The sequence below is a fragment of the Mustela nigripes genome, chromosome 13, assembly GCF_022355385.1.
Source record: "Mustela nigripes isolate SB6536 chromosome 13, MUSNIG.SB6536, whole genome shotgun sequence".
In the NCBI taxonomy this organism is placed as follows: Eukaryota; Metazoa; Chordata; class Mammalia; order Carnivora; family Mustelidae; genus Mustela; species Mustela nigripes.
Window position 1 is genome coordinate 23,685,555 of NC_081569.1, and position 15,705 is coordinate 23,701,259.

The 15,705-nt window shown below is 43.3% G+C and overlaps 1 protein-coding gene and 1 pseudogene across 1 annotated transcript; both read right to left on the reverse strand.

The window, feature by feature from the left end:
• Positions 1-200: 200 nt before the first annotated feature.
• LOC132029118 (large ribosomal subunit protein eL18-like) lies at positions 201-801 on the reverse strand. Its single transcript, XM_059418488.1, has one exon. It carries the CDS (start codon positions 799-801, stop codon positions 235-237), a length of 567 nt encoding a protein of 188 aa, XP_059274471.1. The 3' UTR covers positions 201-234.
• A 13,893-nt stretch (positions 802-14,694) lies between these two features.
• Positions 14,695-15,705, reverse strand: LOC131999264 (E3 ubiquitin-protein transferase MAEA-like; annotated as a pseudogene).

The window sequence follows — 15,705 nt, forward strand, 5'->3', positions numbered from 1 at the left end:
GGAACGTGTGATTTTTATCATATTTCTGGCCCTACTTTAGGTATTTTCCACAGCAGTTAATGTTGCTAAAATAAAATCACCCTCCACTCACTGATGGTTTGGATGGTAGCCTTTACCAAATCCATCTTTCTGCTTTTATTGGAAAATCTCATAATGAAAAATCTCTTCTTCCAGATTTTTTTTTTTTTTTTTTTTCAGAATTCAAAATCTTTAATAACAAGGCAGGATCTGGGGTTAATTTTTGTAGCCTCGGCTGGCCCTCCGGCCTCTGGCGCGCTCCAACTTCCGGCCCTTGGATCTCACGTAGGGTTTGGTGTGGCTATGTGGGGTTCCGGGAGCCTTGCCAAAATGCCTGTACACCTCTCGGCCCTTGCGTGGCCCAGACAGCAAGACGGTGCCACAGCCCTTGGGGGAGTCCAGGGCCAACTGGTCAAAGGTGAGGATCTTGCCTCCAGCTTTGAGGATGCGGCTCCGGGCACGGCTGCTCACACGCAGCGCGCACACCTTCAGTTTGGGCACCTCCTGGACCCGCACGTCATCGGTTATGGTCCCTACAACCACAGCGGTTTTGTTTTCCCGGCCGGGCAGCTTCCTCTTCCAGATCATCCGGGAGAGGGACAGAGGTGGCCGGTTGGTGCGACTCATGAACAACCTCTTCAACACGACTTGGTTAAAGGTAGAGTTGGTTCGTCTGGCCAGAAATCTGTACGACTTGACCAACAGCCTCAGGTAGATGTCCTGGCTCTCGGGCTCCTTGCGCCGAACCTTTCGGTCCGTGTTGTGCCGGATGTCCACTCCCATGACCATGACGGCGCCTCCTGCTTAGCCAGGTCCGGAAAAGCCCAGATTTGTTTTTGATAGGAAGGCGAGCATGCTCTCTGTCCAAACCTAACAGTCAATCATCAAACACTTGAGGCATTTAGGAAGAGGAAGGCTGAAGTTTAGGCTGATTGGCTGTCATAGAAGGAGATGGGCTCCCCACAAATGAAGGAGCACTGTGGATATGGAAAAGCCTGAGGATGAAAAGGCCCTCAAAATCCAGGTGTCACATAGGGCGGGAGAGATGGGGCCAGCAGCAAGCAAGGCAGAGCACAAAGCCTAGACATTTAAAACATGGGTGTTCTTCTTTGAATTTTATTTAGGAAGCAAAATGTACAGCCAGTCCACCATGAGCTCACCTTTACCCCTACATTCTTCAGCTTCTTAAGTGGTAAAGAAAATTCTAACATTGATGTGGAAATGAATTAAATTTCACACAGTGTATTTGGTAGGTTAGACACAAAGATATTCTAATTAAATTTATTTCTAATAACATTACACCCTCAGTCAAAGAAATATTCTTATCCAAAGCCAGCATTTAGAGTGGAAGGATTTCTAAAGTGAGGACGAAATCTATTCTGGCTCTGGGAATTCTGTAAGAGTCCAGGAAAACAGCCGGAGGGTCTGATATCCTGACGACTTGACCATTTGTTAAAGATCCTGAAGAATGTTCACTGATGTTCTAAATGAGCAACTCGTGTGAGTCACGATACCATTTCCCTGAAAACCTGTGACTGTCCCATGAACATTTCTCTTCATAAAAATTAATTTAACTTGACATCCTCCGAATGAGAACAACACCATGCTCTGTGCCAGTTTGAGGAGCTGTCATGAAAACAAGGACATTTATGAATGAAATGTAATGTTATACAAGGTTGAGTCTTGATCACTCATGCAAAAAGAAAAAGAACATCTCCTAGTTTTCCCCAGTTTTGTTTATATTTGAGGTATGATAGCATCATGATACCAAGATATGTGTATTTAGTCCAGAGAATTTGTTGGGAAATGTGTTTAATGATAAATGCAGACTTTAATAGCAATTGAGACTAATATGTCACATTGGCTTGGAGATTAATATAGTTTAGCAATTCAACAATATAAATGTCCATAGTTTGTCTTTTAGAGTTTTAATTCCCTCAGGAGACTCAGTATCTCATCTTCCATTTTTATTTTGGAAATAAAATCCTCTTTGAAGTGGCTTGGATTCAGAGAGATCAGACAGATTCACCCCAGTGCTTCTATCAGTCCTGCATCACCTTTCCAGTCTTGGGCAGAGGTCCCGGGGCTGCCTCAGCAAGGCTCATAGACAACATAAACGTCTGTCTTCCATTGACATGTACCATTTCATTAGGTCACTACCGACTTGATCAAGACTAATAAAATATAAAATAATTTTAAAATTTCACTGAGTTATGGTATTTTTTTTAATATGCAATCTTTCAAATTCAAGTCACTAAAACACAATGTTGATACTTGCTCTAATATCTGAAATATTTGGCTAGAAATGTCCTGGCATCTGAGTTTAAACATCAACCTTATCCATAACTGACTTCTTAAATAATTTTTACAGTTCTTTTTTCCTGTATGTCATAATCATGTGCCACTTTTGCTAGTGATTTTATGACAAGTGAATTACAATAACTCCTGGTATTTAGTTTCTGGTCATCAGGAAGAACTTACAACCTAGTGGGCATCATGGTACAACGGCATGGCCTGAATGTGGCCCCAGTCCCCAGGTGAAATCAGAGACTGTATCCTGAAGCATCCTTGGAATCCAGCAGTATTGTTTCATGTTTATTGACCCGTCCTGCAAGGCTTTCCCTATGCTGTTGGCATCTCTGAGTGCTTGAGAAGGGTTATCAAAGGATTCTTAACTGTTTGCATGGGGCCTGGGGCAAGTCTGCACCTGTATGGAGTACTGTCTTCACCTGACACAAGATTTGGAGCCAGGCAAAGCTCCAACACCTCCTACCTTGATGTGGAGAGGACAACCCGATTTGGTTTTATTAGAGTTTTAGAATTTTACAATCCCTGGTTGACAGTAATGGTTACACCATCAAGTCTGACCTGTTTTTCTTCTTCTTATTCTTTTTTAATATCACTCTTAAAATTTGGGGTACTTTTACATCAAATTACTTTTCCAAAGGCCTGACTTGTTTTAGTAGGAGAACCTTCTCAGAATGGGAGTTCCTCCCTGAGATGTGACTTGCCTGGTATAATGGTTAATTTTACACAATTTGACTGGGTTAAGGTGTGTCCAGATAGCTGGCAAAATGTTATTTCTGGGTTTGTTTGTGAGGGTATCTCCTGAAGAGATTAACATTTGAATTGGCATTGAATTTACTGAGTAAAGGAGATTTCCCTCACCAATGCAGAGTAGGTATAACTCAATCCTTTGGGGATCTGGATGGAACGAAAAGGCAGAGGAAGGAAGAATGTATTCTGCCTGCCTAAAGCTGGGATGTGGTTTTCTCCCGCTCTCAGGGATTAGTGCTCCTGATTCTTGGTCTTCATTTTCACTCAGAACCACACCACCAGATTTACTGGTGTCCAGCTTGCAGACAGCACTGTGGGACTTCTTTGCCTCCATAATCATATGAGTCATCTCCTCATACTACATCTCTTTCTGTATGTATATAAATCCTATTAGCTCTGTTTCTCCAGAGAACACTAATATAGATGAAATCTCCATAAAACACCAGGAGGGTGTTGGAAGCAGGGATGTCCCTGTCTGAAGAAACCTGAATCCAAGCTGCAGCCAATGTACCAAAGAAAGAATGCAAGAAAGGAAAGTCAGTAGGGAGGCTTCCTGTGGGTGTCCTGGCTAGGTGGGAGGGGTTAGGGGAGTGTGGGGCCCTTTCCTCCACCTCCTGCCTGGCCCTCCACAGCTTTCCACCAGAGAAGCAGTCTTCTGCGGACACCCTGACCAACTTTCTGTCCACTTTCATTTGAGTATCAAGTTATTTCAGTTGGGCCAATTTTGGGGAGGGGGGATAGGGGTGTGCTACTTTAAAATACTTAAGCTATTTTTGTTGGTGTAAAACTGCCTTTTCCATTGACGCCAAAACATTTTATGTTTACAAACCCCATTAGAATTTTACATTGAACAGAGGTCCACCCATGTAGAAAATGTTATGACCACATCCTTCTCTGTTTATGACACTTCTGAGTTCTCTTGCTGGGCTTTTAACTCCCAGTTCTCAGTTAATGAGTGAGATCCGGAAGCTTTCTCTGTTTTTCATTTTCCCTAGGAGCCCGGTTGGACTGCAGTCTCCTGGGAGAGGCTCCTGAGGGCTGGGCTAAGAGGGCTGGAGGGAAGAACAGAAGGGGCAAGGGGCTGGATGCTCAGGGAACCCGCTCCCAGTGGCATGATGAGAAGGCTGGATCAGTGAGTTCAGATGAGCAAGAATTGTTTCTCTGGTCATCTTAGAGATAAGGAATCCGGAAGAGCTGTGAGGCATCTAAAGCCACACGCTGTGTGTTAGGTAGAGGACAGGAGCCCAAATCTTGTTTTGACATCCCTTTTCTGGCTCCCAGAGTGAGAGCACCAGTAGTATAATGTGGGAAAATGGTGCCATTGGAGAGTTTTACACTCCTTGAAGAATATCGCACCCTAAGTTCTGGGGGTGGGGTAAGGTCAAGGAGCTGGGGAGGAAGACATTCTGGCTAGTGAGGATAACAGAACTAGAGGTGAATAGTTGTGAAACTTTCTGAAATCTCAGCTGCTTCTTTTGGGAAAGACGTGGATGGAGGGTCCAGGTGCAGTTGCCATGGGATGGCCTAAGCAGGGTTCACCAGGGTCCACCAATGGAGCAGAAACCATTTAATTAACTTTCGAAGGATCTCTGAGCTTCTCCAGCTGGGCAGAAGCTGTGATTGGGCCATTGTGTGGGCTGGCAGGCCCTGGTGTTTACAGATTTGGTGATTCCCCTTTAATTACAGTGTTGAATAGTTGCTTTAAACACCAGATGCTTTGCATTGCATTTCTTCCAGCTGCCTGGCCAGAGAGTGTGACCCAGTCCTTGGTTTGTCCTTCCTGTTACTGACTGTGGCATTATAGCTTGAGTTTTATATGTACACACACACACACACACACACACACATTTATATATTTTTTAAATAATTATGTATTGATTAGGTTTTGGTTATTAATTTTAAAATAATTACATACTACTAATTATATATATAATATATACATACAGAGATATTTAAAAAATATTAACCATATCAACCTCTTCTCATCTCTGATAAGCCATTTCTTTGCATGTTTTTGATCCATTCTACACAAAAGGGAGCCAGTGGACATCATCATCAGTATAACCTGGGAACTTGTAAGACAATAGAACCTCAGGCCCTGCCCCAGGCTTTGAGTCAGAATCTGCATTTTCAGAAAACCTCCAAGTGTTTTGTATTCAATTAAGGACCAACATCTCTGGAGCAGAGATAGTACAGCAAGCACTACTCTAAGGGCTTTGTGGGATCAACATGCTTACTCCTCACTGTATCCGGATGGGGAATAAATGAAATCTTGAGAAGCAGGGACACATGAGGAATACCATATGGCCTGGCCGCACTCCCACCTGCCTCTAGAGCATGGACCTTCATCCCATACTCTGACCTGGACCCTTTGTGCATCAACACCTGATTCATGAAAGATTTGATAGTCCTTAAAATGCTATTTATAAAAATTGTTTAGTATAGTAAGCTGTTTATTTATAGGAATTGTTTAGTTTAGAATTTGTTTAGTTTACTAAACTAAATAATTCCTATAAATAGCATTTTAAGGACTGGTGTGATGACTTATACATGGACTTTTACCATTGTAGTTCTTGCCAGTATATAATAATGATAATAATAAAGATGATGGTGGTGATGATGATGGTATGATGATGGTCATAATGGTGATGGTGATGATGATGATGGTGGTGGTGATGGTGATGATGATGTGATGATGGTCATAATGGTGATGGTGATGATGGTGATGATGGTGGTGATGGTGATGATGGTGATGATGGTCATAATGGTTATGGTGATGATGATGTTGTGATGATGGTCATAATGGTGATGGTGGTGATGATGGTGGTGATGGTGGTGATGGTGGTGATGGTGATGATGGTGTGATGATGGTCACAATAGCGATGTTGATCATGATGGTGGTGGTGGTGGTGATATTTACTTCAAACTTTAAATTTTTCAGCTCTCTGAAGAGCAATACTTTGTGGTTTTGGGTACCGCCCTACTCTTGGAAATGCTATAAACTCTGGCTTTGATTTGGTATTATTTGCTGTCTGTTTGGTAGGGAAGTGCGTTCTCTAAGTTCTAGATGTACTACTCTTTCTCAAAGATTCTAGGATGGATAGCATCAAAACTAAAGGCCAATTCTTTGTTTTCTTCTTTGCAGTATTACATAGAAATAACCAAGACCCATTCTGAGAATGGGACCAAAGCTTCAGAAAGAACTAGAAATATTGCTTTCCTCTCCTTAAACTCAAGCTCACCTATTCTCCCTTCTTCAAAGGGCAGTAGGAGTATCACATGTTCCTGTCAAGGGTGATTAGAGAAGTTCATTTCCCCCATTAAAGGTATTACATTTGTATCCTTTCACTCAAGGCAATCCCCTGTACTATATATGTAGAATCTTTCCTTTCTGAGCCTATTGGTAGCCTATGTCTTGTTACTGGGGTAGAAAATGGAAGGACTATAGCATTTTCTCAGTTCTTCAAGCCATGGTATGGTTCATTTATCGTGGTGAAATCAATTTTTGTCCTAAACAGCATTAAAAAAAAGAAGAAGTGGAACAGACTAGAAACTATTGAAGTACACCATGTATTCATTTGCTTGGGTTGCCATAACAAAGCACCACAGAATGAGTGGGTAGCTTAACAACAGAAATTTATGATCTTATAGCTTTGAAGACTAGAAGTCTGGGATCAAGGTGTTGGAAGGGTTTTCCATGAAGCTTTAAATACTCATGGGTACATATATGTTCATATGGGTTTCAGTGTTAAAGTATATTTCCTATTGCATAGGTCCGGTAAAACATGTTGGAAAAATAGGCTTGCTCATTTGCTGGTAGGATGCCCTGCCTTACTCTTTCTTCTTGGGATGAAGCAGGGATTGTAGGACCTGGAAGACTATGAGAAAGGGCATGAATGGATTATGAGATTGGCTCTTCTTGCACTTCTTATACTCCTTCAGATTGTTAAAACAATAACAAACAAGTTTGCTTTTTTTTTTTTTAAAGATTTTATTTATTTATTTGACAGAGAGAGAAATCACAAGCAGGCAGAGAGGCAGGCGGAGGGGGGGGGAGCAGGCTCCCCGCTGAGCAGAGAGCCCAATGTGGGGCCCGATCCCAGGACCCTGAGACCATGACCCAAGCCGAAGGCAGAGGCTTACCCCACTGAACCATCCAGGCGCTCCTGTTTGTTTGCTTTTGAGTAATGTCCAGATTTTTGGTTGTTTCCAGAGGTTGTAGGACAGAGGTTCAGTTCCATTTCCTTGCTGGTCATCAGCCTGGGACACTCTTAATTCCTACAAGTTGCTTTTGGGTCCTTGACACACGGCCCCCTGCATCTCAGTAACCCAGAACCTCTTCTCATAAATTCCCCAGTCGGATTTCCCCTTTTGCTACTAACTGTAGCAAATCTCTGCTTTTGAGAAAGCACCGGGTTTCTCCCTTTGGACGAACTCAGAGTCAACTAATTAGTAACTTTAATTACATGTGCATACTCCCATTTTCCATGTGAGGTAACATAACCATGCACTGTTTCATCATATTCACAGTCCTGGGGATTACAGTGAGAAGTTCTGGGGCCATTTTGGTTTCCCTGGCTCAGGCCCAGATCCTGCAAGTTTATCAGTAAACTTATATTTGGTTAGGAGAAATGTAAACCATTGTGTCCAGGGGAGAAGATCATATATAAGTCCTTAGCATTTTCTTTCCTTTGCCCCATTTGTCTCAAGCTTGGCAAACTTATTTCAGTGGCTCTTTTCCTTCTTCCTTCTTGAGTGGTGCTCTAGACCTCATTCCATGAACTCTCTTTGAACCAGTTTTGCTGTCCTGCTGGACACATCACCATTGGGTGAATAAAGCTTTGACACATGTCTGTTCTATATTTGTATGGAGTCATGGGTTTAGCTTTTTGACAAAGGCAATTCAGTTTTCTGGGAGGTCTGGTCTTGTAGCTTCTGAGAATTTCAAATTTCTTTTTTTCTTGCCATAAACCTTTTACTGACTGAGTTCACCCATAGCTCTGCCTTTGAATGAAAAGGCATAAAAATTCACCTTGTGCATGGCTTTCTATCATTAAAAGTTTGCACGGTGACTGGCATCTTAAAAAGGAACTTTGATGGAAAGCGCTCTGCCATGTGGGGGCTATTTTACAGAGACAGTGATGGAAAAATTGAGCTAAGGGAAAAAGAATGGATACATGTCATACAACTATGGCTTGAGCACCTTTTCCTCTGGGCTAGGCTGGTGAACAGAGATGGCAGGGCTGGGCCATGGCCTGGACTGACTGATTATAGGACTGACCATGGACAATTGCCAGAAGTCTCTTAAGACAGAACTTTCCTCCTTCAAAGCCAGTAGAATGCCACCTGCTGCCCCACTTTTACATGCAGCCCTATCTCACATCCAAAGCAGACCCTGTGAGGTAGCAGGTAAATCAATCTTGCCCTGGGATATGGTGATCCAACAATATCCCCAGCCCACCCTTTATCTTTGGTCTTTGTCACCAACTATGCCAAAGATCCAGCGTGCTCAGGTTGATTCTGGGGTTTCATTGTCCATTTTTAAAAAATTAATTAATTTATTTATTTTCAGCATAACAGTATTCATTATTTTTGCACCACACCCAGTGCTCCATGCAATCTGTGCCCTCTCCAATACCCACCAGCTGGTTCCCCAAACCTCCCACCCCCCACCCCGCCACTTCCAACCCCTCAGATTGTTTTTCAGAGTCCATAGTCTCTCATGATTCACCTCCCCTTCCAATTCCCCCCAACTCCCTTCTCCTCTCTAACTCCCCATGTCCTCCATGATATTTGTTATGCTCCACAAATAAGTGAAACCATATGATAATTGACTCTCTCTGCTTGACTTATTTCACTCAGCATAATCTCTTCCAGTCCTGTCCATGTTGCTACAAAAGTTGGGTATTCGTCCTTTCTGATGGAGGCATAATACTCCATAGTGTATATGGACCACATTTTCCTTATCCATTCATCCGTTGAAGGGCATCTTGGTTCTTTCCACAGTTTGGCGACCGTGGCCATTGCTGCTATAAACATTTGGTACAGATGGCCTTTCTTTTCACTACATCTGTATCTTTGGGGTAAATACCCAGGAGTGCAATTGCAGGGTCATAGGGAAGTTCTATTTTTAATTTCTTGGGGAATCTCCACACTATTCTCCAAAGAGGCTGCACCAACTTGCATTCCCACCAACAGTGTAAGAGGGTTTGCCTTTCTCCACGTCCCCTCCAACACATGTTGTTTCCTGTCTTGCTAATTTTGGCCATTCTAACTGATTTAATCCACTGTCCTTTGAGATCCATCTTCCCTGATTGCTGTGAGGGTCCAATCTGGAATGGCCTGGAAATTGAGGTGAAATCTATAATTCTGATCACCAGTTCTGATGTGGAGCTGGGAGTTTCCCCACACCATCAAGCAATTCTTTGCCCCTGGCTGGCATTCCTACGATTTAACCCAGTTCTGACACTGTCTACCTGGAGAGAACATCAGCTCTCACAAGTGAAAGGCTCAGTCCCGTGACACTGCCGCTTCCTTCGATGACAGTTGCAGGTCCAGATTACCACCTGTGCTTCTGACTGATCCACTATAAATCAGAGGTTCCCATGACGCTCTCCTTGGCTTTGACTAATTTGTGGAGTGGCTCACAGAGTTTAGAGAGACATTTTTACTTACTAGATTACTGTTTATTATAAAAGGATATAACTCAGGCATAGACAGAAGGAAGAGATGCACAAGGTAAAATATGGGGAAGGCACACAGAGCTTCCACTCTCCAAGCACCTCCACATATTCACAAACCCAGAAGCTCCCTAACACCATTCTTTCTGGGTTTTTATTACATATACTCAACTGATTAAATTATTGACCATTCGTTATTAATCTCCATCTCTCTCCCCTCCCTGAGGTTGGACGGGTGGGACTAAAGGTTCTAACTTCCTAATCACATGGTTGATGCCTCTGGTAAATAGCTCCCATCCTTAGGGAAACTAGTAGCTTTTCAAAAGTCTTTTTATTTTCCCCCACATAAAAAAAATATACTTATATGGTGCTTAACCCTTGGAAATTCCCAGGAAGACTTTTTTCTAGGAACAGGACAAAGAGCATACATATATTGCTTATTATAAGTTATAATATCACATTTACCTTCTGGGAACATCCCAAGTCACTTGAGACTCTTTGAGGCATGGACCATATACAAAGGGAGGGAAATTCACTCACTTCTCATTTGACAGAACCTAACTTCTGCATTGTTATCCCCAGGGTGTTTCTTTTCCTGGACCATGGAACCATGAACACAAGCTAGGTGTAAGAATTAGTTGGAAACAGGACTGGTGATAGTTATATGAATGAGGGTCTTGGATGCCAGGATGAGGTGGTTAGGTTTTGTCTTGTGCCCACAAAAGATCTATAGATGATTTTGGGGGGGTGGTGCAGCAACCTTGGCAATGCAAAAGAAGAAGCTGATTTGAGAGACTGGGCAAAAATTATCTCCTGGACTGAAAACTCACTCCCCTCCTCCTCTTGAGAAGAGAGAGATTAAAAGGGATGCTGGGTCATGGTGCTGAGAAGAGGAAGCACAGTGATAAAACTATGAATAGGCAAGTTGATAGAAAAAAAAAAAACAGGTTTGGACACCAGGTAATAAGACAAATAAAAACAATAATATTATAATACTAGTTAATATACCTAGGCATTTGGATTCTAGAAATCCTGGGAAGTTAACAGTCTTGGCTCTAGCTATCTTGTTGAGGAAGGTAGAGCTGGGAAGAAAAGCCATGCTCACCATATTCCTCCTCTAGCCATTCTAATCAATTCACTCATTCTTCTGAACGCTTTACCGCCTTCCCTGGGTTGCTAGCTAGATCTTCCCAGACACTATGTCAGTGGCCTCCGAGATAGCAAGCGCTTCTTGCTCTCTCTGACTGTCTCTGTCTGTGCCCTTTCTTACTCTCTCTCTCAGAGCAAAGTCTCCCTATCCTGCTTCTTATCCTAAACCCTTTTCTGAGGAAGTTCTAGTCACTTTTTAGGGTTTCAGAGACTGTCTACATGCCCAAATAGGAACTTCTGGCTTATACTCTTTCCTCATGGTTCATAGTGAAAATTTCCATGGTCAGTTAAACATCACATTCACACCTCAAATGGGACATGCTCCCAAAGGAACTTACTATCTTTGCCTACTAAACCCAACTTTCCCTCAACGTGACTCTCTTCTATTTTCACTTCTAATTGTCCTCAGACATTACTCTGGGTGATGCTACCCACCCCATACTCTGAATTGACCCAGAGCCCTCAGGATGGCTGCCACAAACCCTGCCAATGCTTTCTGCCCCAGTCTCAGGCAAATCTGACCTTGTCACCCCTCACAGAAAACGTTGGAATGGCTTTCTTTTGCCTAGAATAGTAATCCTCGACTAGTGGTGATTTTCCTTCTCTCCTCCCCAAAGAGATACTTGGCAGTGTCTAGAGACATTTTTAGAGGAACTGTTGCTATAAGCATCTTGTGGGGAGAACCCAGGGATATTGTTAAACATCCTATAATCATAAGATGGTCCTGACAACAATCATTCAGCCCCGGATAACACCAGCACAGAGGCTGGGTATCTCTGACCTAGAATTAAGCCCTCATGGTGCCCAAGACCCTTGCCGTTTGTGGACTGGCTCATGAATTTGCCTTGGTTTTGCCTTTTATGTCAGCAACGTAGATTTTTCTTGTAGTTCCCACAAGTGGGTGCCTGTTGGGTCTTCTCTTGTGACTATGCCCTGTAGTCTCCTCTGTGTGCATTGTCTTTTCCTTTGCTTTTTGCATGATGAAATGCCTCCTACAGCCTTTGAGACTCATTTCAGATGATACTCTTGCATGAAATGTTCTCTGACACTCTAGTCACCTGCCACCCATGCTGGGCTCAGGGTCCCCTGGCTCCCCTCCCCACCATATACCTGTCTTCCAACTAAACTGTGATATTCTTTGTGATGGGATTATGCCTTTTACAAATCTGGTTGTGTCTCTTACACCAGGCATACCATAGGCCTTCAAAATGTTGATTAGATTTGTTGATTTCAGTTCAATGATGACTGACTGAATAAACGAATGAAAAGATGAAGTGAATGAAACCCCATATTGCAACATCTATGTCCAAGAGATTTTTTATTTTGTGGGACTGATGCCCCAACAGTGGACAACTTACATTAAATAAGTAAACAATAGCAATATAAATTGGAAACTAGTCCTTTATTAAGAAAATGTTGTCAAGCTGTAGGATATTTTGTTAAATATTATCAAACTTTATTAAATAATTGTCAAGTACCTGGAAACTGTCAGAAGGAAGAAAGTACATAGGATACAAAATGTGACCCACTTGGAAATGTCAAATGATTATTATATATTGCTATAAATCATTATAGATCTTTGAGACAGCTCTTTGAGACTTCAAGATACTTGAGCTCCAGGATTCAGGCTCAGTTCTGCTAACAACCATCTGGTGGTCCTGCACAAAGCCCTTCATTGTTCTACTGTTCTCATTTGCAAAGTAAGGACTTCATAATGATGTAGTTTTGGAATATAGGTGAGGTTTGGTTGGATGAGATCCAGAGCCAATGGCCAACAAAGAATTCTTGTGACAACTTTGGTGCAAAATGGTGGTTTCACTAAAGCACTCCGGGGACAGGACCCAAGAGCAGAAAGGGCTAGTGCACCGGGGTTTTTGAGGGGTGGCTGATTATATATTTAGGAGTTGGGGGAGGTTAGGAAGAGAAAGGTTTGCAAGAGGATTTTCATATGTTAAAGAAGAATGGCAGGATTATCTAGAGCCCTTGCCATTGTCAAGTTAATGTTGTTTTTCCTTCTAGCAAGGCATTAAGATAGTTGGAAGCTTCCTGGAGGAAATGTCACACATATCCCACCCAAGAGTGAGGGAGGGGTTTGTGGGATGTCAGCTTATGCTTTGTCCTCAGTTTGGCTTCTGCTCCTTCACTAATAATATTGAGGATTCTCATTGCTTTTTATTGTATTAAATGCAATGGTTCTTATTAAGGACATTGCTTTTTATACATAAGTCTGTTTGTGAAAGGGGCTTTCATGTGTTTACCCATTGCTATAATGTGTAGAGAGACAGCAAGGATGTTCAATTTAATCAGGTGACACAGCCAAAACTAAGCTGGTATAAGTGGCGTATCATAGACAGGGAAAATTAAGTTATGTGACTTTGTTGGGATCACCAAGGAGGGAATACATAATTCAAGCAACCAGGAAAAAAAAAAATCCATCCCACTCACAAATGGAGAGACCAGCTTTGTTTTTATACATGACTGGCTGGATTGAACACACAAATGAAAGTCAGACAAACTTGTAATCAATTTTGAGACCCTCAGTGGCAGTAGCTTGTTTCCATTTTATCTTTTGGAACTAAGTTGGCTTGCCTGGAGAGAGCAGCAGTGAGGAAAGGCCTCTGGACTCCATGTCTGTGTTGAACATGATTACGTGTTTCCTTCCCAGTATATGTTGCACAGAAGACTTAGTGTGAGATGTTCAGTGGAAAATAAAATTCTAGGGTTGAATAAATGTGAGAGATGCTGAAAAGTGAGAGATGCTGCACACTCTATTTTTCTCTTGCAAATTCCCAGTGTTTGTTAATATGGTAAAGACAGAAGTCCTGCAGCAAAGGGACCTGCTAAGGTATTTACAAAGCAGTTCATATAAATTAGAGTTTCAAAACCTCATCTGTCAAGTTCTACTCAAAATCTGTTAACTCTTTGTTACTCCAAGTACGGTTATAAGCATAGAAATGAGGAATATATATTTAGAAATTTTTATAGAAATGTGACACACAACAACACTATGTGTCATCAGGGGATTGTTTGTTAGTGAGCAGATATGGACCAGTTCAGGAGTTGGGGATGAGTTGTTTGCCTTGTGAGCTGTAGACTAGCCATATGCATAGGGACCATGTTACAATGTGCAAACTTTAAGGGTGATTTTTCAACTACAACTCATGCTTATGCATCCGAGAAAATGGAAGTATTTCATCCATAATATCTTTTTTTTTTTACAGTTATTATGATTTTTTTTAAGAAATAGAAAACCCTTTAATTAACATGCTTTACGTTTACAGTTTATTAGCTAATCGACACCAACATGCAAAAATAAGTGCTAAATACAAGCCTCTACCGTGTGGTTTTGTGTAAATTACAATGATTCATTTGATTTGAAAAGTAATCGGTGGTTACTTCAACTGAGTCACTAGTTTCTGCAAGGAACAGCATTCGATCTGCAGTTGTGGAGCCAAAGGAAAGGACTCTGCAGAACCTGGTCCCGTGGATTTCCACGTGAATACCTTCTCAAGCAGAAAATAGGCCGGGATGTTGCACGTAGCACACCGTAAGCCGCACCCACGAACAGGGCTCTGGGAGAGCGCGTAGCCCCCGGGAGCGTCTCCACCACCGTGGGCTAGTCTAGACTGCGGCGCCACCCCTCCCCGCTCAGGCACCACGGGAGGGAGCGCTATTGTCGTTCACTTATCTTTGGTCACCAGAAACAGAAACGCAGGCGGACGGGGGCGGGGGCAAGGGCTGGGGCACGGGCTGGGGCACGTGGGACCGCTCCGCCTAAGGATGTACACCTTCAGGCTAGTGAGAAGTGAAAGGCTTCTTTGGTTCTCGGACAAATGTCTTTGTCATCTTGACAGATGGCATGAGAGTTGTAGCCATAGCTGTAGCCGTTAGGCAGCCTCAGGTTGCCACCTCAGGGCCAGGTGGTTCTCCATCATCGCGTCCCGAACTCTTGCAGAGCAGGCAGGAATTGGTGCAGTGGGCCATGGGCAGGGGCTGCGCTGCTAATTCAGGGAGTGGCCGCACTCAGACCAGTCAGGGTTCTTGGAGCTGGCGTCCTCCTTGGAGCACTGTGATGTCTTTATCACCAAGAAGCTTGCCTACAAAGTGAGGGTGAACACAGAGTTTTCCCCAGCTGGTGCAGCCAGTAGTTGGAACTGCTGGCTCAGCATCCACCACCGGCTGGTCCATGTAGGGCCAAGAGGTGGCTGTCTGGCGGGAAGATAAGCATGCCCATGACCTGCTGCACCTTGGCCAGCTGGCTCCCTTCAGCCTGACCATGCCTCGTGGCGTCCAGTCTCTAGTTCTGTCAGATGAGTTCAAACAACTCCTGAATATTTAGGCTGAACTCCAGGGAGCTCTTCACGCCACTCTGGGTACAAGCTTCCAGCGTCGTAGTAGCCTCAGCACAACAGGTGCTCCACCATCATGCGGTCAGGGTGCTTCCCCTTCCACAGCGGCTGCCACGGGCTGGTTGCTGTTACTCCTTGAATTGCTCAACTCTGCGTTTGCATAGCTTGGTGCTCTCAACCTTCACCTGAATGGACTCCACCACCTTTCTCTTGAGGACTAAGCTTCTCCCATGTGCCATCCAGTAGGCTGACCATAGAGTCCCCAGTGGGCAGCCGCTCAAGACCTTTGCCAGCTCAGCCACCACCATAAGGATGTGGCTCATCTCCGGGACTATGTGTTTTTGAGCAGTTTGAAGGCGTTTATTCAGTGTTTTGTAGGGCACCGTGAGGATCAGGTATGCCTGCATCATCAGGGTCTTGGAGAGCCGAGCTGCTGACTCCTACACTGCCAT

What these genes read in the sequence shown, in the direction of transcription:
- LOC132029118 (XM_059418488.1), bottom strand. Translation starts at nt 801, where the DNA reads ATGGGAGTGGACATCCGGCACAACACGGACCGAAAGGTTCGGCGCAAG.